Source organism: Falco cherrug, chromosome 9 (assembly GCF_023634085.1).
Source record: "Falco cherrug isolate bFalChe1 chromosome 9, bFalChe1.pri, whole genome shotgun sequence".
Lineage (NCBI taxonomy): Eukaryota > Metazoa > Chordata > Aves > Falconiformes > Falconidae > Falco > Falco cherrug.
In genome coordinates this window covers 54,433,446-54,457,792 of record NC_073705.1, presented here as the reverse complement: position 1 = coordinate 54,457,792, position 24,347 = coordinate 54,433,446, and the positions used below count along the sequence as shown (strand labels likewise).

General features: G+C 40.3%; 1 protein-coding gene across 2 annotated transcripts in view; it reads right to left on the bottom strand.

Moving 5' to 3' along the window:
• DOCK1 (dedicator of cytokinesis 1) overlaps positions 1-24,347 on the bottom strand; it is a 319,193-nt gene that overhangs the window by 119,698 nt on the left and 175,148 nt on the right. For both annotated transcript variants that reach the window (XM_055719977.1, XM_055719978.1), the window contains exons 28-29: positions 19,570-19,671; positions 12,865-12,959 (exon numbers count right to left, since the gene is read on the bottom strand). In XM_055719977.1, coding sequence (XP_055575952.1) covers positions 12,865-12,959; positions 19,570-19,671 — 197 coding nt within the window. The remainder of the gene's footprint in view (positions 1-12,864; positions 12,960-19,569; positions 19,672-24,347) is intronic.

The following is a 24,347-nucleotide window of genomic DNA, read 5'->3' as shown; positions in this document are numbered from 1 at the left end:
TTACACAGGAACCCATATTTCTAAAAGTAAAAACACGTCAGCCCAGGCGGCTGTAGAAGATTTCTTTACATGTTACCCTGTTGTCATTTTTCACCAAATCCTGGCAAAATACACCAGATGAGATTTTTGAAAGAACAGAGAGTTAAAGGATACAGCTCTGCACATTGCATCAGTCCTAAAAGTCATATCCCATGGGAGAAAATTAAAAAAAAAAAAAAAAAAAGGGTTGCCATGAACAATCTTTACTAATTCTTGAAGTCTGATAACCTGATGTGTTCGTTAGGCCTGGATCTACACAGCCAGCTTCACTGGCTCAGTATGTGAAGGAGAAACCTCTCCAAAAGCCTCCTGAATTTTTGTGTCTCTTGTCCCTCAGTTTTAAAGCCTCCTGAATTCTTGTACCGCCCTCTAGAAAACCTTTTCTTGCATTTCTTGGGTGATAGCTGTTGAGATTGGTAACGCAGAAGGGACAACACTTGAGCTTTTACTGTTTCCCAGTATTTTTCATTGCTGAATCATAAAGAGGCGGTTGATGGAAGGCAGTCAGAAGGAATAACCTAGGCATGTTACAGATACTGATTTGACTACGGAAAGCAGACCAACAGGAATCGGCATGCTACAGTATTTCCCGTGATGTCAGTTGATATGTAAGGAGAGGAACACGCACCCAACTATTTTCCTTTGCAATATTATAACCTTCCCCCAGGAGAAATCCCTATCGCAGCAGGGAGAAAGGGCAAAAGGGTTTCCCCGATATTGCTGCTGGCAGCTGTGCTCCGTGCACCCCACCTCCGCTCCGGCATCCGCGCACCCTGCGCATGATGGGTCAGCTTCTCCCGCTTCCCACGGGAATCCCGTGGGAGAGCAAAACCTCCCACTTACTTGAAAATCAACAGGCTTGGGTTTTTCCTTGTTTGTTTAGCAAGAATTTCTGTGGTTCTAATGCTTTTCATAGTATTATTTAAAGAATATAGGGGAATTACAGTGCAGAGGAATTGATTTTACCAGAAAAATAAATAAAACACTTTCTAAAATACGACTGATCAGCCAAAAGGCCATTTTCTTTCCTGCCTCAAAGTGCTGAAAGTAACGAAGTCACTAATTGATGGTCAAAGGCATAGAATTTACAATCTGGTTTCAAAGCTAACTGCAGAAATCTTCATTACAGAGTAACAGCCAAGAGAAGCATTTAATGCTGAACTTCCATTTATAATATATAAATAAGCATTTTTTTCTTAATTCTAAAGATGAAATACTGGGTTTTTTAAAAAAGATTAATAAAACTCAAGTGGGAAAAAGCAGCACATACTTCACTCGCTAGATATTTTTAGATGTGAAATGGTATTAAACGAAGCTGACATGGAAAAATAATGATTGTAAGTGAAGATTGCTACACCTTCTGTATTAAAAATAGACATCACGTGACATTAGCTTTTACTGTTGGTAAAAATGGAGTCCTGCTAACATGTTTTTTGATTTAACACCTTCAGCTTCATTTAATTACCTACTTCATGATGCTGCTTTTATAAGAAACAAGTATTCACACGTTCCTGTTCATGCCATACATTTTTTGCCAAAACCAGTGAAAAAAGGCACAGTTTCATATTTGGGTATGAGATGGAGACAGCACTTCATGCCATTGCTTAAATACGCAGAACGGATTGATCCGGGCAGCTGCCCCAGAGCACAGGCTGCCTGTCAGGGCACCAGAATTTCAATTACCAACCAGGAGAGCAAATTCAGGTGGGTTTCAGTGTCCTTGCACATATGCTGCGCACATCACGAGGCCCTCTGCCATGTGACAAGGTTGTCCCCTTTTCCCCAACTACCAACAAGTACGATGATTTAAAGCTGTATTTAAAGAGGGGACCACGAGCTGTCTCACGCCACGGCACAGCGCAGGGAGGTCTCGGGGGGGGACTGCAGCAGGGTATGTGGTCCTCCTGCCCCAAAGGAGTGCAAGGACGGCACGTGCAGGGAAGGGCTCCACTCTTTCTGGCTGACAGCCAGCATAATGACTTGGGAGGAGAGGACTCGACACCATCTAGCTTGAACCCTGCTCCCATCAGAGCAGCATGCTCCTGCAGAAGCGATCCTCTGCCAGCCCTGGCCCACCCTGCCTCAGCCCCACGGGAACTGGGATGCTCTGAAATGGTTTTTGGACTCCCACCACCAAAGGACACCACCACCATTTTCTCAGTATTGGTTTTTGTCACATTAACAACTAATATTAATTTTTTTCCTGTGGGAACCTAGAGAGCAATCACTCCTCCAGGCAGTCCCACAAAATTTGGTGCTGTAGGGGGAGAGACTGATCTGGCACCAAAACTGAATGTGAAGAGCCAGGCAAAGCAGAATAAAGCTGTAAGGCATGTGGTCCCAAAGGCTTCATGAAATGAGAAAGCAAATATTCGTATACAGCTTCATCCCAAACACCCACACTGGTACAATAATGTGAACTCAAATGTTTGTGAACTGACCTCCCTCAACCTCATATACAGCTAAACTTTTAATATCTACACACGAGGGTCTTTTGAGTGAATTCAGACAGCAAAGGAGAAAAGGAACATTTGAATTATAAGATACAATTGAAAATTTGAAATTACAGTTAGGGCTTTTTCCATTATAATTAGAAAATTTAGAATCAGAAAGTTTTAAATTAAAGAAACTTCCACAGGACCTACCTGAATAAATGTAATCTGCTAAGGGTTTCTGCTACCTCTGAAAGAATTAAAGGAGCCACCAGACAAATAAAGATATGTAACAACATAGTACTATCCACTGTTCAGTGCAGAATACATTGAATTATGCTTGAACTGCACTATTTGATCACCAAAAAAAACCCCCAAAAAACAAACATAAATATATTCACAGAAACATAACCAACTCCCCTGCCGTGTGCAGGGCCCCCTCCCCCCAGCCCAGGCTGCTCCCAGCCCCATCCAGCCTGGCCTTGAGCACTGCCAGGGATGGGGCACCCACAGCTGCTCTGGGCAGCCTGGGCCAGCGCCTCGCCGCCCTCACGGGGAACAATTTCTGCCTCACAGCTCATCTGCATCTCCCCTCTCCCAGCTTAAGGCCATTCCCCCTTGCCCTGTCACTGCAGGCCCTTGTAAAAAAAATATTGGTATAAAATGCTCATGAGTACAAACATCACGAAGTATTTTAATGTCAACCCAGGTTTAGGTTCTAGGAGGGAAAATAATATCTGAATCATTCTTTTCCATCTGAAATTCATTTGGCAATGCATCTTCAGATCTCAATTAGACTCTTAGCAGAGAATTATCATGACACATTGCCTAATGATCTCTTGTAGCTTTCTTTCAAAACAATATATTAAACCCAGGAGTTCTTAACACTGTGCATATGCAAGCTGGGGGGGGTGGGGTGGGGGTGGGGGGGAAGAAAGTGCAAGTATCCAAAATAGTGAGTTGGCTTTATTAGTATCTTGTTAAAAACAAAAGAAACCAGACAGCCATAGCATACTGTGGGTGATGATTCCAGAAACCGAGGGAGACAAAGCTATTTGCAATGTTATCTTGCTTTTGCTTATTGCCACCATTGAGCCAAGCTGCCACCTTTGCTGGGCTGCACAGAGCTCGTATGCCCTATTATTTTTTTTTTTAAAGTATCACATTACTGAGCCATTTCTGAAAACGACAGACTGCGAGATGCCTCTAAATTGCTCATTACCTGTTTGTTGAGCACATATTTAAGAGTTGGTAAAATGTATCAAGAAAGATGACCAGCAGGACAAGCTCTCGGTTTACAAGCTACCCCTACTAGTGAAGCCCCAGGAAATACCCTGTACACAAAACCCACAGCAGTACCGTGGGAAGTCTGTTGGACGAAGTATTATTCTAAATTCACACATTTCTTCACAGTTCTCAAGCTTTGTAAGATACACGTAGCATTCAAAATGTCTTGAAGGGATTAAATCTGCCACCACTCAGAGGACAACAAGTTAATGAACAGGAATATCGCCAAGTCTAAACCTTAGGGCTGCCTTGCTACTTAAAACTTTGCAAGGAGCCAAAATTAGCAAGGCATTGTAATAGAAGGGGAAAAAAAAACCAACCACCAAACCTCTAAAAAACCTTAGTTCATTTGTTTTCAGCTTCGTATATAAAACTTGAACTCGAGAACACCAGCAGTTGGGATCATTTTATCCCTATGTGTTTCTAGTTCAGGAAAAGATGTTCCCTAACACACAATTCTTTTCTTTAAAGTCACTGTAATTGTCTTGCGGCAAATAAAAGGTTGAAGTGTCTCAGAATACATCAGAAATATTTTGAGAAGACATTAACTACTACTGAGCAATGAACATGTGCTTATTAGTCTAATGCTCCGTGGTGGCATTTTTGAAGCGAGTACTGAATAAGGATCATTCCTTCCCCAGCAGATTTAAACGCACCATCTCCCCCGTGCTTTAGGATGAAATACAGCTGCAACAGCCTTCACCTGATTTTATACAGATGGCATGGTACAGAAAGCTGCATTCCCAGGAGGAGAGCGAATCCCATCCCTGCTTTAGGGACAGAAAAATAGGTTTGTCAAGGGAAGCATAACAATAAAAGACAGAACAAGCAGAGTCACAGCGGATGTTTGACACAGTCACCCAGCCCAAGGCCACCTTCCTCGCTGCAGGACATCCATTCAAAAACCAAACACGCCTCCAAACATGTGAAACCCATAATTTAGACTCTAATGATCAAAATGGTAACTATGTTAATGCTGGAAATCATTATTCCACATCTAGACCCCAGAAGAGATTCACCATGATATAAACAGACCGAGGGAGTATGCCGATCAGCAGGTATTTTTGGGGGGCTGCGGCACCTCACCCATACATCCCCAGCATCGGCACCTCCACCAGCGCAAAGGCTGCGACTCAGCTTCCTTAGCACAAGCGATCACAGGTGTCAGAAAGAAAGAGGAAAACCAGATTGTTAACTCAAGGGGACTGCCAAAACCCCAACTGTTCATCACTTCTCACGCCAGTACCGTTATCAATATACCACCTATACCTGGCACAACACTTCCAGCTCCTAAAGGCTGGGCTAAAATAACCTGCTATGGGGGATGTTTCCTTTCCTCCTGCTACGGAAACATCAAGGGAAAAGAGCATCCGCTGAAGCGTATTCCTTCAGGGAATCTTTTGAGTAATAACACCCCCCACCCCCACCCCCCCCCCCCCCCGTGTTATTTTAAGCATAGTCAAGTACATTCATTTTACTCCCAGGTCCAGTTAGTTTGACAGGTACAATACTAAACCAAGAATCCTGCAAGGTCTTTACTGAAAAGGTCAGGACATTATGCAAAAAAAAAATCCCTCCACGTACAGAAGTTGTATCATGTAATTTATCAACAAGCATTCACCAATCTTTACAGATGAAGACCAAACTGCTGGGCACATGAGTTAATTTTGAAAACTGGTTGCTAAGAAAGTTACATGCTTTAAAAAAAATTATCCTCTATTTATACACAGTAAATAATGGGAGGTTCTTCTATACAGAGAAATATTTGGCACTAAAGAAGAACAAAGTTGCTCCCATTTGAAGTTTTTCTTTCCAGCCTGAATGAAATTATTTTGTTGAATGTGCAAGTTGCATGACTGCACCCTTAAACTTTTTAAATAAGTAAGGTATTAATAGGCAGGAAATACGGCACCGATTCCTTCTAATCAAAGCTTTTCCTACTGTTCAGACTCTTCTTGAAACAACATATCCCCTCTCCTCCTAAAGTATAATCGCATTTCAAACACTTTTGTCATCACAATATCCTATTCGGAAATGTAAAACAGTTACCATATTCCATAACAACACACATTGAGTAAATATTTTAATGATCAGTGCCCCAGTTATAAGTGCAAGCTTTCAAGTCCCATCTACTAATCATCTCTTTGAACATGGCATTAATGCAGGCTCGAAGACAGTACCGATGCAGGGGTGTGGGAAAACGAAGCAACGATTTCAAAGTTTTTTGTGCTTCCTCCCCTGACCCCACATGCCTGGTTTTACTTGATAGTCTGTAAAACCATGTTGTGTCCCTGCATTTTCTGTGGTTTTCTATCCCAAATCTTTGTCATCCTTCCAGGCAATATTCCCCTGTTTTGAAAACCACGTGTCTATCCATCAGTAGCTTGGGATGGATTTTAAATAAAAGCTTTTGCACTTGCACCTAATTTGACAGATGCAACTTGACTGGTCAATTATGTAAGTGCAAAGAGTCTATTTTCATACATTTATTAAAAACATCAGAGGGTGGTGGTTTTTTTTTTCTATATGCCTGTATAAAGCATAGCAGAATATTGCAATTAAGCATAACTTCAATAATCTAAAAGCCAATTTTATTTTGGCTTTGGGTTACTTGTCAGTAAGAATAACTCTCAGGCAACTGAAGCCTGTACTACATTTTAAGGTTCACAGTTACGCAAAACTTGCTTCAGTTCATAACCGCTCCAGTGTTTGCAGACTATTGATGGATAGTCACATACATAGCTGAAGTTAATTCTGAAAGCACAGTATAGATCTGACAGGTACTGCTATGACAACCATGGTGCAGAACAGCCTACATTTCCCTGGAAGCTCCAAAAATAAACACTCCAGCAACAGTGAAAGGGTACATGTTTACCAGATGTATCTCACTGATTCTTTTTCCTCCTCTTTGCAAGATTTTTTTTTGCTGTTTGTGTTTCACAGAGCAAATTCATTAAGATTCTGGACTGGTGTGCTGGCTTTGGCTGGGGCATAGTTAATTTTCTTCATAGCCACTAGTACGGGCTATATTTTGGATTTGTGCTGGAAATGTTGATAACACAGGGATGTCTGAGCGGTGTCTACACGGAGTCGAGGCCGTTCCTGCTCCTCCCCCACCCACAGGCAGCAGGCTGGGGGGCACGGGGAGCTGGGGGGGCACAGCCGGGGGAGCTGACCCCGACTGACCCCAGGGATGTTCCAGACCATACGGCATCATGCTGAGCAATAACAGCAGGGGGGAGCTGGCGGCTGCTCGGGGACTGGGTGGGCATCAGTCAGGTTGTGGTGAGCATTTGCTTCCATTTGCATCGCTTGTCTGTCTTGGATTTTATTTCTTGCTCTTTGTTAACAATTTTCCTTGTCACTACAATTTATTATTATTATTACTATCATCGTCATATTGTATTTCAATTATTGAACTGTTCTTACCTCAGCCCATGAGTTTTCTCACTTTTCCCCCTTCCAGTTCTCTTCCCCCACCCTGCTGGGGGCAGTGGGTGAGCAGCTGCGTGCTGCCTAGTTGCCAGCCAGGGTTAAACCAGGATGACTGGGTTTTCAGGAGGAAACACACCTCCACCCACCTGCACAGCCAATGCACCACTAGTGGCGAGCAGGTAACACCTACCAGATTCCCTTTGCAATGCAAGATATATTTCCTCTGGAAAAAACTACGTAGGCACAAGAAAACCCATTCTTCACTGAGAAGAATCTCATCCCTTTTTCTCTGACTTCAAAAGGCAAAATAACCAGGTATTTTATGTAAATATGGACATTAGACACACATAAATAGAACAGAAAACATCAAATTCATTTTTCATAGGCAACTCAGCTTCCATTAGAACAGCTGCAGATGAAAGTGGTAGCTACAAATTAATATATCATAAGGTCTACCAACAGAACTGATTGTCTCAAATGCCAAAAATAAGACCAAAGACTAAATTATTTTCATTTGCAAAAATGTAGAGGAACTGTTTTCATGTTCTGAGCTAATGTGTTTAAGAGGAACCTAAGTTTAGCTTGTCAGCTTATGACAAAAGTTCAAAACAACTTCTAAAACATTTCTGAATCATTTCTAAACATGATTTAGAAGGCAAAAATGTAAACAATGCAAAATCCATGCCTTTTTTAAAGAAAACTTTTTTTTTAAAAAAAAATACTTTTACAGTTAACACCTTGAGTGTGTTTTCCCGCAGGAGATGTCTAGAATAACAAATCTGCCTGCAAAGCGCTCCCCATCCCTATCCTGAAACACAGCGAAACCTCCTGACTTCTTGCAACTATTAAATACAGCTATCGGAGTTTATCACAGAGACCTGCGTGACAGAAATACCACGGTGGCTGAAGATCAGGCCTAAATTTCGTTATCAAGCATCTGGCAGATTGCTACAAAGTGGCTGTTGCAGTAGCTGCCAACTCAGCTGATAAAACCACTTCCTTTTAATCCAGTGATATTATGCCTTTACCTTCACAGGAATAACTCTTCCTGAAAACATGAACACATATAAGCCCTACAACAGATGTACTTTAAAGGTGTCCAAGTATCTTAAACAGAATTATTAGCAGTTTCCAACAGCAATGTTTAAAATTCCAAGTAGCATTTTCTTTTGAAGTTCTAATAGCTCACCCCCATTTCTAGGCACCGTGACAATGAATACATGTAGTAACCCCTTGGCTGGAGTTTACTGGGTTAAAAAATTCCCATTGAAAAACAAAACTGAACTGACGACAAACTACCTAAATTTAAACGAGACATAATTCTGATGTAGTCCAACATGGAACAAACAGCACTGGGTGAGCGATCCCCACCGAAGCACCGCGCAGGCAGGGGGTGAAGCAGCAAAAGGCAGCGGAGCGCCTCCAGGGACCCCGGGGTGGCCGGGCACACAGCACGGCTCTGGCAAAGCACAGCACCAGCCTTCGCCAACCTGATCCTGCAGAGCCTACACACATGCTGCCACCAGCCGTCACGAAGGTCACCTCCAAGTCCCAGCCCAGCACCCACCATCAGGCACAGCCTCAAGTCTCTGAGCCCAACAGCGGGCTCAAGACCGCTCACTAAAGACCATTTAGTCTCTTTCCCTTTTCCCTAAATTAGAACTGGCATCTTAACGGATGTTCATCAAACTGCTTTTAAATACCTCTGCTGCAGGAGCCTCCACAAGGAGCCAGCAACCCACCGTGGTGCTCGCTGCCAGAGGATTTCCCCCCGCCGCGGACCCGAACGCATCCCGCTACCGTTTGTGACCAACACGTCTCACGCGATTCCACGCGGCCATGCAAAGGCTATTCCCATCAGCTCTGCTGGAAATTCGATGCATCCAAAGAGGATTTCTGCCCTTCTGTCTTCTCTCTTCTTTAGATTTACCCCAAAGCAATGGCCATTTTGAGATTATGTATGGATAAAGACTTAAATATTAAATACTATTTGGATATTCTTTTCAATCAACCACCCTTAAAAGTACTGTGCTGGCACGTACTGGCCTTCTAGGCATCATGCTTTTTGGTTTCAGCACAGCCTCTTGCTCTTCTAGAAGCAGCTGTTTCAAACGTACGCACTACGGTCTATTATTCATCTCTCTTACTCCGTCATCAATGATTTTTTCCATCTCTGTTGCTTGGATATTGTTGTTTACTGTAAAACAGCAGCTGATTTGGACCAAATGTTGACAGTGAAGGGAAAAGCCATAGCATCAGTTTGAATATTCTTTTCTTTTACTCCCTCTGACAACGTACGTTGCACGGCACCTGACGAACCTACGCTGTGACTACCCACGTCTGATCAGCAACCAGCAAACCAACGCGCCTGGAACATACTGGTGACAAACCAAGGGATTCCAAAAAATCGCTGACATTCACAACCTCGGACTCTTAATTAACAAACTGCTTTGCCAAAACAACAGACCCTGTTTTTAATTAAATTAGACAAGTCAGTAAACAGAGTATTAAGTGGCACATCTAAGAAAAAAAAAGTAACAATTATATCATTAGATATGAAGATTTTTGTGTTCATTTCTGCACAAGAGGTGGTAACATAGTGTGACTATCTGTGCTACTGAAACAAAGGCATGCTGAGCATGGAAGTAATCCCGAGTATGGCACAGTATACTGCGGAGATAGAAAAAAGATAGTACCCTGACATTTTGCTGCACTGTACCAAAAACGAGCATGCAGAGTACACAGAATGACAGCAACTTCCGTGACCGTTAATGAGAGTGTAGATATTTATGTATGTAGGAATTGGACTAGTAAAGCTCAAAGAACTGTAGAATGGTTTGGGCTGGAAGGGACCTCGAAGCCCACCCAGTCCCACCCCGTGCCCCGGGCAGGGCCCCCTCCCCCCAGCCCAGGCTGCTCCCAGCCCCATCCAGCCTGGCCTTGAGCACTGCCAGGGATGGGGCACCCACAGCTGCTCTGGGCAGCCTGGGCCAGCGCCTCGCCGCCCTCACGGGGAACAATTTCTGCCTCACAGCTCATCTGCATCTCCCCTCTCTCAGCTTAAGGCCATTGCCCCTTGGCCTGTTGCCACAGGAAGTGTAGTACTAAACGTTAACACATATTTGCAAATATTCCCCTGTAATACAGTCGTTCACACATGTTTCTCCATTTCCCCTTTTCCCCTGTAGCTTTGACTATCTCAATCTGAATATTTTAATCCACTGTTAACGACACAGAAGCAAAGCACTGCATGGAGAGGAGCTGCCTGAGCTGTCTCTGCCATCAAGGTGAAAATATTTCTCCTGAGGGACTGGTCTTGCCGCCATGCATCAAAGGGGTTTAGAGGTCTAACTTCCAGCTAGTTGGTTTTTTGCGTTTTGTTGTGGGTTGGGTTTTTTTGTTTGTTTGTTTGGTTGGTTGTTTTTTTTTGTTTTTGCTTGTTTTTCTTGTTTCTCTTTGTTTCACACTACCAGTTATATTTCAGGCAGGGAAACAAATGAACTCACAAAATTCTGGATATAGTCAAAAATTAGCTCACTTAATTTGGCTCATGCACAGAAATACTCGATCTGCAGAAAGAAGTGCTTTCAAGAGTGACACAAAATGGCATCCTCAGAGTTACTTCTACTGCGAGGATGTGGTAGCTTTAAAAGACATAATTTGTTCTTATATTTTTCCTAGTTTTCTTCAATAAAACTTTATAGGAGTGAAAATAAATGGACCAGATGGACAAAAAGGTATTTTACAATGCAGCTTTCTGTTTTTGGAAACCACATTAACTTCAGCAGGAAAAATGAAAGCAGTCAAATCAATTCAGCAGCATTTACAAACGAGCTGGTGTAATGAAAATAAACTTGTAAATTAGAGATGAACAACCCCCTTTAGCACTTCTGTGGATATTCATCAACACCAGAAAGACCTGAAAACCATTTTTGTTTTTAACTTTAAATACTACTCAGATATTCTGTGGGTTCTGAGGTTATTCAGTAAGAATCAAAGATCTTAACAACACATCGCGTTTCTGCTTCTTCAGGACTTAATGTTCAGCATGTGAAAAAGGACTAAAAAAGAAAAAAAAGACTATTTTTAAAGGAACAGAAAATCAAAGCCCCTACCCTAACTGCGGACCTCTGCGTCACGCTTTGTATTGCTCCAAATTTTCAGTGTGAGGAACTGCCTGGTAAGGATCCCTTTGTGCTTTGAAGCAAGATCGGTGGGGAGGAAAAGGCTTTTTCTATATTTTCGCTCCTTCATTTCTGTGACCATAATTCCACAGCTTAGAAAAGAGCATTGAGGTCAAATCCCCCCTCAAATGAACACTGAGAGGTCATTTGGCAAGAAGGTGAAGATAACGCGAGGAATACTCGTCTTCTTTACATCTGGGGCAAGAGTCACCACAACATTGTTCACACCACTCTACCTGCCGTCAGTTAACTGGCATTCATCACGTCCAAACACAGACCTTCCCAATCATATTTCAATCCCTTAAAAAATTCAGCAAGGCAGAGAGGTGTTCTGCTGTTCAAAAGGATGCCAGGTAACTTACGCTGTGAGGGTTTCCAAAGCACCTGCAACACGACTCTGGAGACAGTTGGGAGTTCTTGAAGCAAAACCACTTTAAAATTAAAAAAAAAAAAAAAAAAAAAAAAAAAAAAGAAGAAGAAGAAGAAAAAAATAGAAACCCAAGGGGCTTTAGATCTTCCTCATCAGCTAATCTCAAAGGGCTCTTCATTTACAACAGCAGGTGCTTTGCAAGCTGCAGCCGTGCAGAAGCGTGCATCCATACCCAATGGGTATAACTCAAAAGATGGCTGGACCTCCTAACTCCTATTTATTAAGAATGGATTTTATTAGGCGGTTAAGGAGACTTCAGAAGCCAAGATTAAAGTTATGGTACAGTTTTATAATGAGAGTAGGAACTGTGTTTCAGGATTTTATGTAAGTAAACACTGACAACTTTATAGCCACGGTAGCTACCAGTAAGCACAGAAGAGATTTCTCCAGGCAACTAGTAAATATAATGGTTTTTCCTTATACTTTCATCACAGTACACATAAAAGCATCTGACATACCTAATAAATGTCACAAACATAAAATATTCCACAAAGGAATGCTAAATAATGACAAAGCTGCAATTATTGAGCAAAATAAAAAAAGTGGATTAGAAACATTTGCAGCCTGTCTCTTCATTATCAGGCTGATGGAACCTGGGTTTAAAATGCCTTTTCAATTCTTTCCTGTTAGTACCACTGAAAATATTGCAGCACATACAATTCCACATCAGCATACGATAACCGCTGGTTTTGAGGTCATATGCAAAACATATCATTCATGCCCAAAGGAATAAATTTAATTATTACAAGATATGTAAAGATTCCTACTGCAACTGCAGTTTGTTCCACATTTTTAGTTGTCAGAATGGTGCCACCCTTAAATTGTGGTGGACTCCAAGAGCCCCAAAACAGGCCACTAAAACACTGCCCTGCAATCTCCAACACCGATTTTTAAATAATTATTTGCATTACAGAAAGAAAGAAAAAAACCCAACAAAAAGCACTCCCCACTCTAGCTGCCGCATTGTGTTTTACTGTTTCCAAGCAACACTGTTGTTTCAGATCAAACATGAAACAGCCATCTCAGAAAGCTACGGTGCTTTTTGCTCTAGACTTACTTATTCTGCATCATGTTCATTATAACCCAGTCAAAGGGATAGACGTTCTTCCCAATGAGATTCTTGAACATGATGAATGTTTCCATCAGAAAATCCTAAAAGAAGAGAACATAATTTAGAAAAGACCACTCTTCTAGATCAAAAAAATTACAAATGATAGTGTCGGTTATTAATGACAAGATTAAAAATGCGACATACTGTTCTGCTTCATAAAAAAGCCATTATTCATACACAACATACACAAATTCTACTAAGGCACAGTTATATACAATGTACGCAAATCCTACAATAATCCTATTTAAACTTTTCAGAAATGATAACAATAGTAATCCTACATTGTAAACAGCCTGTGGTATCACTTGGGAACAACCACCCATTTGCCAGTTATCCAAGGGCAGTTTCTGCTGAAAAAAAAGTAGGTTCTTCTTTACACCACAGACAAAGTCTCACAGCCCTGTGCAGTGTGCATTGCAGCATACACGTCATGACACATGCCTGGCATACGTTGGAAAGTTCTTAGAAGCATAATGGCACATGGAAAAAGAAAAAGACCTAAAATACTAATCTTAAACTTCTGATTACACTAAAAATACTCCCTGGAGTCAGTTGCTGAGTTTCCCCTCCCCATGTAAATACCTCCTGAAATTTTCTCTTGCCTGAAATCAAGATTATCTATTTATTAAAAAAAATAATACATGCTCCAGCTCAAAACTGGACTCAGGTAAGCGGAGTGGTGCACGTTATCCCCAGCCAGGGGTAGATGACAGCAATGGTTTGGCCAGCTGAAACTAGGAGAGACTCTCCCCCCAAAGGGAGTAGCAGTAATTGCTTCTGCAAGTGAAAACCTGACCCAGAACAAAGTTAATTTAGTAGCATAAACCAATTTACTTCTACACAGATATAAACAAACATCTCTTTGGAACAGAAATCTCATGTACTTTACGATGTAAAACATCTTCTACAATTTGGGAATCTATAATTGCTATCTAACAATTTGAGTAATATCAAATGCTTTTAGAAAGATAAAGAGGGAAAAAAGAACTTAATGCAAACAGTCCTTGATCCACTTCACACGGAGATAAAAATGAACTTTTATTCCAAGGTTAGAATATTTTTCCTTTGCTACAGCTTCTCAGTAATGGTATTTATCTCCTCTATCTTTAAAATGTCAAATGCCTACAAAAAAACCTCCAATGTGTTACATTCACTGGACTTTTAACTAAGGTGGGTTTTATGTAACCTTTTCAGCGAGAAGCAAATAGGAAGTTACTGCTCTCATAAGTATTTCTTCATGTGTGAGAGCCAGCCTCTTGATTGCATTTTATCTTTTGATTCGTTGCTCTGTTAAGATGTTTTTCCTGGTGCAGAAATTCAGTCAGTGGGATGCAGGGAGCTGCAGAGATGCTGAGGAGACAACACTGAGATCACAAAGCACAGTGAATTTCCAGGCTGCCCAGCTCTGCCATGTGCACGGCACAAGGGTTGCTTTGGGATGCTTTACATCCCAGCTTCTGGTACCCAAGGAGACACCCAGGACAAAAAGGGCCAAGAAAGCATCAGCAGCCTGAAAGACACATTTTCAGCAAAGAATATATAATACTAGTAAAATAAATTCTCTGTTGTTTTACCAAAGTCACTTCCAACAAGACAACCCCCATCAAGAAGTTGTGATGTTAACAGGATTGAGATAAAATTTGGAACTGCTCGTGGTTAAAGAGATGTTACTATTGCATAAGTCAAAATTCATCCCAGACACACAAGCCACTAGCTCCGTAAAACGTGTCTGCATTTAACAGATCAAGCTGCATACTTTACTGCTCATTTTTCATGTATTAGGTGAAAGAGTTACATAATTACTAATAACCACGTTGCATATTTTGCTGCCCAAGCATTGCAGAGAGCTTCATTTGAGCGCATGGTTTTTTACAGCTGCAGGTATCGGGTGATTTTCTTACTGATGCTGCTTCACAGCCCAATAATTGACAGGTGACTGGAAGCAGCACCGTGGGAAGGGCAATGGCACATTTGAGCTCACTGTGGGTTTTTTTCCCCTTAATATTTTATGAATACAGATGCATCCTTTCCTGATTTCTTGTAGCAAACTCTACCTTACAGCTGCTGAGCTTCTGCACACTTTGCTGATCAAGGTCCACGTGTGTGATGGTGGATGAATCTTCATATGCTTTGTTGACGATTCATGTTCGTTACTGACCCCGGAGGCTGTGCCACGTCTGATCTGACCTACTTTGCCAATTCAGCTCTACGTTTTAATCTACTGATATTTACATTTTAATAATCCTACTTTCACACAGGTACTTTAAATAATGCTCTATAAAAACTAAGCTCATTATTGATCAAATAAAAAGCTTCTGATGCTTATCTGTATTCTATGTATTCGTAACACTGCTCTTTTCTGTTTTATCTTTCTTATGGAAAAGCAAATGGTTTACATGAATTAACCTCATATTATGAGCAAAGTCTAGTTGTTTTTTTTTGGGGGGTGTTGGGGTGGGGAGTGGAGAAGGAAGGTATCAGTTCATGCTGTGTTGCTGTAGAGTCTGTTATTTTCAGTATACCTAGAAGCAGAACAAATTGTTCTGAACATGAAAAAATGATAAAAACCTGTACTAAAAGGAGCAAAGGCTGCAACTCCTGGTTTCTCTCCAACTAAAAATACGAATCCTATTTAATATCCCAAGGAAGCAAAGTTCACAATAGACAGGACCCCTTCATAATTCCCATCCAATTAACAGAAAGAAAAGAGAGTAAGCTCATGGACCGCTGAGCATCACACCCCGATACACCTGTATCACTGTATTTTTCACAACCTGGATTCCAAAAAGGTTCTTCAATAAATGCTCAAACCTAATAAAAATAGCTAGCTAAAACATATAGGAGCTCGATATAAAAATAAAATGTAGGCTAAGTCAATGAAAATTTTGGCTTTGCAGAGCCCTGAGGTATAGCAGCCAGAAGTCAAATAGGCTCAGCTACAGCTTGTCAGGACACCACCTGAACCTCTGCTGGGCTGCTGTACGAGGCTGACTCTGGGAAGTCCACTCTCCATCCTCAGGGATGGCTCTGGCTGGGCTGCCTCTGCGGGATCCCACCACCATGGGGGCATCCCCTGCGACTCTCAACATCACATCCTGCAAAGAAGGGTCATGTCATGTCATGTTCATCCTTCTTGTCATGGAAGGATGAACAATAATACACCGATGTACACACATTAAACCCCAAAGCCTAGGAAGGCAAAATATTAAAGGGGGAGAAGAAAATGAAGGTGCAGAGAATTTTAATTTAAAATACCTCATGGAATTTGTCTTTCTAATTACTTTACTCACTCCAGGACGTTGTCTTGAAAGCCTTTAGGGAGGAATACGGCTGAGATACTCCACGTGGGAAAACATTAACATATATTTTTTTGTTACCTGCTGCCACATATGTCTCAACTGAATATAAATTCTACCAAGTAAAAAGAGGAGTAAGATCAGTTAGTCCCAGAAATAACCTCACTGATCTCAGATGGTGTTTAATCTCAGGACGATAGTAGGCTTGACAGTAAGAAAATCCTCTTTGAATAGAAATACCTTAATAAGCCTAAACAATATATTCTGCAGAGAGATATAAGACTGGTTTTATTGCATTCCACCTCATCTTTTCTAAGATTTTTGAGGCCAAATAAGACCATTATAACAATCTAAACCTGACGCCTACATAACACAGGCCATAAAGTTTCCTCTAGCGGTTCCAACACTGGGCTTATAACTTCTGGTTGAGCAAGAACACATGCTGAAGAAAGATTTAAGGGTCTCCAATGGTGAAGAAGCAACCACTGCTTCACTTAAGTTCTCCCTCTCTCTTGTAACTTTTTTCCAAGAAAAAAATATTCATTTCTGTTTGAAATAATCTAGTTTCAGTTCTACATTGCTGCTTCTTTATGCCTTTGCGATTAAACTGAAAACCCTGTAATAGGAGATGCAGTTATCGCCTCCGTATGTAGGCAAATTTGGTTTAAATGAAAACACTTCTGGATCTAAGCTCTAAAATGGGCAAATCAAACAGCACTGGCCCAAAAAATTGTCAGTCTAAAAAGAAATGGAAAAAGCATGAAAAGTTAAACAAGGAAGTAGGGAAAGGTTTTGGGTTTTTTCCCATCAAGCCCTACAGTACCAAGGATGATACGTGTAGAGCACAGTTTAGCAGTATCCCACCACTGAAGACAGAAGAAAACAAAAGCTCTAAGAGAGGACATGGGCAAACTTGAACCACAGCATCAATACCAGTAAGGGAGGCAACGCTCCTGGGAGAACTTCACGGGGCATCCGCTTAGATGGTGAAACATAAAATAGTGAACAAGATGTGGGTTTCACATTAACAATGAAGTCTCATCTATGAAGAAATTCTTAGAACAGTAACTCCTCACTTTGGTTCTCACTGAAAAAGGTTATGTAAGCTTTTCTCTTAAACATAGAAACTGGGTTGTATCTTCATCCTTTTGTCTAAAATGATGATTCAGTCGGTTTTGTTTGTGGTTTAAAAAAAAAAAAAAAAAGAAAAAACAGTTTACTTACTGTAGTTTCCTTTTATCACAGGATTAACAATACTCTGACATTACACCTCCACACATTTATTTATATGATTTATACTTCAAAGTCAGTTTAACGCAGCGTTTTCTACCATCAAAATATTACCCATTATAAAGTTTTACCAGTTTGCTATGTATTTAGTTGCAACTAACATACATTATCCTATAATCAACAACAATGTTAAAACATTTACAAGGTACATTTTAATTAAAGATATTAAAAATCTTACAGCAAATGACCAAGTTTGGATTAGTGTATCTGCTAATACAGAGAGTCAAGTGGCGTAACAGTGCAAAACAAGTAGTCAAGTAGTACACGTGCTGATAAAAAATAGGATTTTAACTATCCAGAGCAATTCCAGCTATACAACCCAAGAACATGCAGAAAGGGACAAATATACAGAGTCAAAACAGAAGAAAGAAGTGATTCCTCATGTATCCCCAAGCACTGTGTGCACATAAATCAAACTCTTAAAACAAGCAATTATAAATAGACCGTTTGCCAAATTCCAAATACATAATTACTCCCTTGTTTTCACCAAGAAAGATCTGACCTACAGAATGACCTTTAAGACAATTTAGACTAAAAAAGCGAGACTTTAAAATAAACTTTTCTTGCCATTAGAACAATCAGAGATTTCTCCTTAACCAGAATTTCTCTCTGCATGTTTTCAGTACACGTCTTAAGAGCAAACTGCTTTTACGTTTTTCCACGTAAGACCCTGTAATGTTTGCCCTGTCCAGAGCCAAATGGCTTGAACCACTTTAGAAGAACAGAAGTATTTGGCTTGATTAAACTTAACAGTCATGTGTTTTCTGTATGCTAAAACCATTATTTTCACTCTACTAGCAGCATTTAGCTTGGGAATGTTTCGTCCTTAGGGGCAAACCAAGTGACTATCCATGTAAGCACTCCGAGATCCCAAAGCAGACTAACTGGGAAGCAACCCCTCCAGCACAGTGATGCCCAGCTACCGGTTTTTGCACCTAGACTTTGTCTGCACTCTCTTGAGTCATCAGCTTTGGACTTTAGGAATGCCAGATCAGGTACAAATAGACCGAGCTCAATTATAAACACAAATACAAATAGACTGAGCTCTAAACAGACAGAGGCTCTAGCACCTTATATGAAAACTGGCACGGGGCAAAGAGCTCAAATCTTGCAGAATATAAGGAAAAATAAGAAGAACAAAGATTAAAGACATAAAGGCAAACTGGAAAGCCCGAACATTGAAAAATAACACAAAAGGAACAACCCTGGCTTTTGTTCCACTGGGCTTGGAAGGAAGGAGGGAACCTAAATAAATAAAGGCCACTCTTGATTAAGATACAGGTGAAAGCTCCCTAAAGCACCTAACAGAAGCCCCAGCACCAGAGTGGGTAATGTCATACAGCTGATCAGGCTTCAGGTCATCTGCTAATTGATGGATCTCAGCCAACAAGTTTGGTCGCTACTTTGCAGCATGCACTTGCCATATGGCAATGATAGTTTCAGGTCATTAAGAGTTATCTCCTTAGCTATAAACTCCTTTCTATAACGCTCTAATTAAGTTGTGTTGTTGGCTTAGTTAGGCTACCGAACAACCCTGAGAAGACAGATTTCAATTATTATCGCTTATTTAACAACTAAGGGCATCTTTAAGGTTAAAATGTTTTGTATAAAATTTAAAGTGAGCAGATCTGTAAGTAAAAGTTATTTAAACAAATGAAATCAGGACATCTGGAAGATTTAACACTGAAAATTCCTTTCTTCAAGACAGCTTTTTTTCCCTTCCCCCCTTCTCTCCTTAAACAAAACAGATTTTTAGTAATGGCTCAGCAGTGTTTTCTAATGCTTTCTTTTAATTGCTTTAAATCCACTGTTTCAGTGCTTGCTTTTAAAAGTATTGAACAGCTCCAGAGATGAGCTCTATTCTTGTGTGGCAGGAAGGTTAATTTTGTCCTCTGCAAATTCAGAAAATGTGCAGGTCATAGTGCTTTATTAATTATTTTTATATTAAATCTGTAACGTCAAACACATTTTGTACTTTTCACAAGTGTATTTAACAAACAGGAACAGACAAAAAACAAACACAAGTTAAACTGTCTTATAAAAAGATAAAACGTGTTAAACTTACCACAACATCTGACCTCATCTTTCCGAAGGTCTTGATTAAATGAGCATAGTGATAGTCTTCCATTTGCCTTAAAATGGCAGTCATGCATGCAACAAAACTCCCCTATAAAAAAAGGTACAAACAAACAAATTAATTAAGACAGGGCAACATAATACCTGTTATCAAAACACGATATCGCTAGAGAGCACCACGTAACACAGTGGATATGATTCAATCACATAAGTTCATTAATGGATATGCAAATTCTGTCAAGAAAACAAAAAAAAAATCTTGAAAAGTTTCTATTTCCAATTTCACAGCTTTGTCATCATCTTCACTGAAGATTTTGCAACATATTCTCCGTATAAAAGTTGCTCAGGCATTAAAGGCTTTGGAAGGTAATAAGCACCGCTCCTAAAAATATCACACAGCATCAGGATTTGCATTTGGGAAGCAGATACTCTGCTCAAGGAAGAAATCTCTTAAAAATCGTTGTATTGAGCATCGCAGTTAAACCCCAAATTTTAGTTTCATTGAGTGGTATTGTCAGATACTGTGATGCTTATAAAAAACCAAAACAAAACCCAGTAACTTCCATAAAAACAGAACAGTAGTACCAAAGATCTCTCAAACCATGGAAAAAAGTATAAAGTGCCCAAAAAAACCTTTAACCTTTTCTTCTGGCACCTGAAAGTATCGTAGTAACAACTCAAACCCACACCTATGGCTACTAGAATCCCATAAATGACTCCTCTGACTGTCCACCCTCCTCCTCTGACTACCCACTAAGAACCTCTTGACTCATCACAGTAATAGTGTCCACACCTTTTCTGGTCCTTAATGAAGGAAAAATATGTTGCAAAAAACCAGCAGAATTACTCAGAAAATAAATGATTCTATATATGGTTCGATAAAATTGCAAATGCCCCTTGCTGTGCCATTTTCAAGGTCATTCTCTGCCATGCCCAGTCTGACAGAACGCTCAGGAATTTTCTCTTCTTTCCAAGCACAGCACAGCCTTCATCATTACCTTTAAGATCTGCGTTATTTTCAAATCTAAGTATTTATTTCTACATCAGTCCAAGTAACTGAGACCTAATGCGAAATGACACTGGGTTATTGGTGTGTGTAACGAGCCCCCGTCTTTAGAGTCTAATCCCCCCAGCTCCACCAGACAAGCACTCCTTGAATTTGCTTTTCTCCTATGGAATGGAGTTTGGATCTAAACTCCTACATAACTGATCTCGTCCATGCGAGAGCATTATTTTTTCTGCACCACACAAAGGTACCTGACGAGAGTTCTTAGGCATATGCATTATGAATATGAAAGGAAAAGGCCACCTGAGCTGCTGTTCAGTGACATCAAAAGAACTTTGTAACGAACTCTGACAAGAATAGAATTTGTGGCTGTACAAAGATAACATTTATTACTATGAAATGTAAATAAGACAGGATCATCTCAAAAATCTCAAAACATTAATTGTCAAAACACCGCCTAACAAGCACTCTACATAACAGACACTATAAATGGGCTCATGCCTGCAAGAAAATATTCAATAGCCCATATTCAGTCCTATTTCCCCTCATGATGTCATCAATCAAAGTGATGCCTCATTGCTATTCAGAATTATAATTTTTTTAAATTGGCTGCTTAAGACTAGGCTGCAGATGTGATTCAGTCCATCACTTCACGTAAGGGTCTGAAGATGGTTCATAAATGCTCAGGAGAGCTGAAAATGAACTGTGTTTTGCTCTTGGTATCTGTTTATATACGTTCACTCACTTAAATAGTCTGTGAAGGCCACTGCTTTGCCAACACATAGATGTAGCTTCACCTTCCTCCACATAAACACACCAACCCCACGTCTGCAAATCCAGCCCTTTCCAGGTAATCCAGCCGCCAACACAGAGCCTCTGCTTCCTTCTAACGAAGTCGCCTGTAACTGGCTAATAGCTTTGCTCGTATTTCTGTGTTTATCTGTTTGGTAGAGCAATTTCAGTTAATAGACACGGCTGTAACAGTCAAAAGATGAATTTCGTACCTGAGGAAATCATCACAGCAGCCTTGCATGTGAACAAAATGAATGCGGAGCAACTGTTAAACTTTCAAGTGCACTTGAATATTCATTATTAGATATAGGAGCGGCTGGAGATGCGGATGAATTTGATTGCCATCTCCTCTGCATCTACTTTTGACCCCTCTCCCCTCCTCTGGCTGCTCGCCGGGATGGCTGCTTGTACACGAGCCCTCTCTTCCCCCTCCAACATCCCCGGCTCCTGCCAAGGCAGCCCAACCTTCCCCTTGGAGCAGCACACTAATTCAGGGGGGAGCTGCTACCACTGTCCCCATAAGCCAGGGAAAATAATGAGTCACTGAAGAGGGAGATAATTACAGAAGAATATCTTCTTAATTAGCATGGTGAGACTCGGAAAGGAAACATGAAAGTTTAATGTCTGGTGGTTAAACACTCTGCTTCCACGTGAAAGTGTGAAATGAAAATATAAAGGCTTGCTATAAACCTGGAATGGTTGCTGGAGAAAAAAAAAAATACATACAGAAAAATAAACAAGCTTAGCAAATACAAGTGGAAAATGAACATGAGGATATTCTGTAGCACCTTTCAGGTTTAGTTAAATAAAATGACAGAAACTTGCTAAATGTCATGTCGGTTTATGCTGAGCCCAAAAGTGGTGAAAGTGGTGCCCAGCAGAATGGATCAGGGTCCTTGACCAGTTAATCAATTTTTTTTCCTGTTTTCCTGCATAAAACAATGATTCCCGTTCATCTTAATATTAACTTGTAACCAAAACCCTTTCTTCCTTTGATCAAATATTGTTCCTTTAAGCCTCCGTTGCATTACACACACAGACATCCCTTCTGCAACATTTATCTTCAAGTCCCCACCTGCTAAATAGCATTTAAGCCCCTGCTGCTTAGGAAAATCTATTTAATATTAGAAAAAGTACACTATCAGTCATCTGCTTACTTTTCATAATTTTCTTTGCACATGGTGAGGTATCATTTGCAGCCAGCATGCTCTTAATTACAATGCTAGTAACAATTTCTAATTATTTATAGGCAATATTTGTAGTCTAGGTGTTTTTAATATGGTCTATTAACTATTTAGCAATAGCTAAAAACATTATTAAATTTTAATCTTAAGGTGATTTTTAATCTTTTGTTGGATTCAGAGACCATTGTCATCTTCTCCAGCACATGACTCCAAGCAGCACGCAAGACCAAAAGTATCTGATTCTCTAAAAAAATCAATTCCAACTGTAGGAGTAATTGCAAACCTACATTTATACAACAAGTACAAGCACAACATCGGGGGCTTGCCATCGCCCTGGGCAAACTGTTTGCTATTTATTCACTGAAAAAGCGTCAAGGTCTATACTTGAAAGCCTTTCCCATCCTTCCTTACTCGCAAAGCTCAGGAACGAAGCCGTCACACGGTGACTAAGGTAACCACTGCACGTCGCACCAGAGAAGGGCATTTAATGCACTTTGTAAGCAGTTTAATACAATTAATCTCTCTCCTGCCCAAAAGCAGAGGCGCTGGCTTCATTCCTTCTTTTCAAACCAGGTACACTGAGGCATGTGGGAATGTAGTATTCCTGAAGCAAAATCATGGGATCCAGGACATCTGAAAGCCTGTCGTAAGGGAAGCTAAATCCAGCTCCCATGCTGGAGAGCTGGTAATTCAGCTACATGGAAAGAAAAAAACAAAAAAAACCCCCCACCAACAAGCAGCTGATTTTTCCTTGGAGACAATGCATTAGTACTCAGAAATACATTTATTTATTTATTTATTTTAAAGACAATGCAATTCCACACTGTAAACCTACTTCTAATTCCTGTAAAATACAGTTCTGAAGGAAAAGTTGAAGAGGCACATGAATGCTTCAGACAGTACTTGTTTTCTTAAATTAACTTTTCAATAAAATAAAAATGATCAAATGGTCCTTTAACAGATACAGGTAGGGAAATTTTAATATCACATAATCCCTGTAAGTAATACTGACACTAAAAAATTTCAGAATGAGAATTCACTGCAGGAGAGACAACACATGCCAATACTTTTCTCCCTCAGGGGTAAACCATCCTATTTTAAAAAGTCTTGTCCATTTTCTTCCAGGGAAATCTCTATAGCTGGAAATATTAAGCTCTTTATGTATAGTGGGAAAAATTAAGAGAAATCAAACCTACCTAAATTAACGTATGCTTCATTATAATGTTCCTATTACCATGATCAGGAACAGATGAAAAGCACAAGTTGCATTTATTCTTCAATAAAATTTTCCTTACATGGCCTTAAAAGACTACACAACTAAATGAATGGATAAATAATTTTTAAAACCCACAAACAAGCACTCAAAAACATTAGCATGAATTTCTCACTATGTTTTGGCTTTCAGAACATTTCACAGAATTTACTTTGTTGAAAAGGGTTTAAAGTCCCTCGCAGTTACCAGACCGTTTGCAAGGATATAAAAATGAAGTAAATCTTCTCTTTGCTTACAACATGTACTCCATATATATTAGGAACCAATAAAGAAATAAAAAGCAGTTGTTATATCTAGACGCCATGAATGAAATTGTCACCACTTATGGACTTGGAAGGTAAAAATCCATCTTTAACATGCCCCAATTTGCAACTTTCTGTTAAGGGCTGCTGAGAGGGCTGGTTGCCACGTGAGCTTGCCCTGCAAGATGCGTTACCTCACTACTCAGCGTAAAATCCACTGTGTCTGCAAACGCGTTTGCTCACGTAAGCAAAACACGATGAAATGCATGA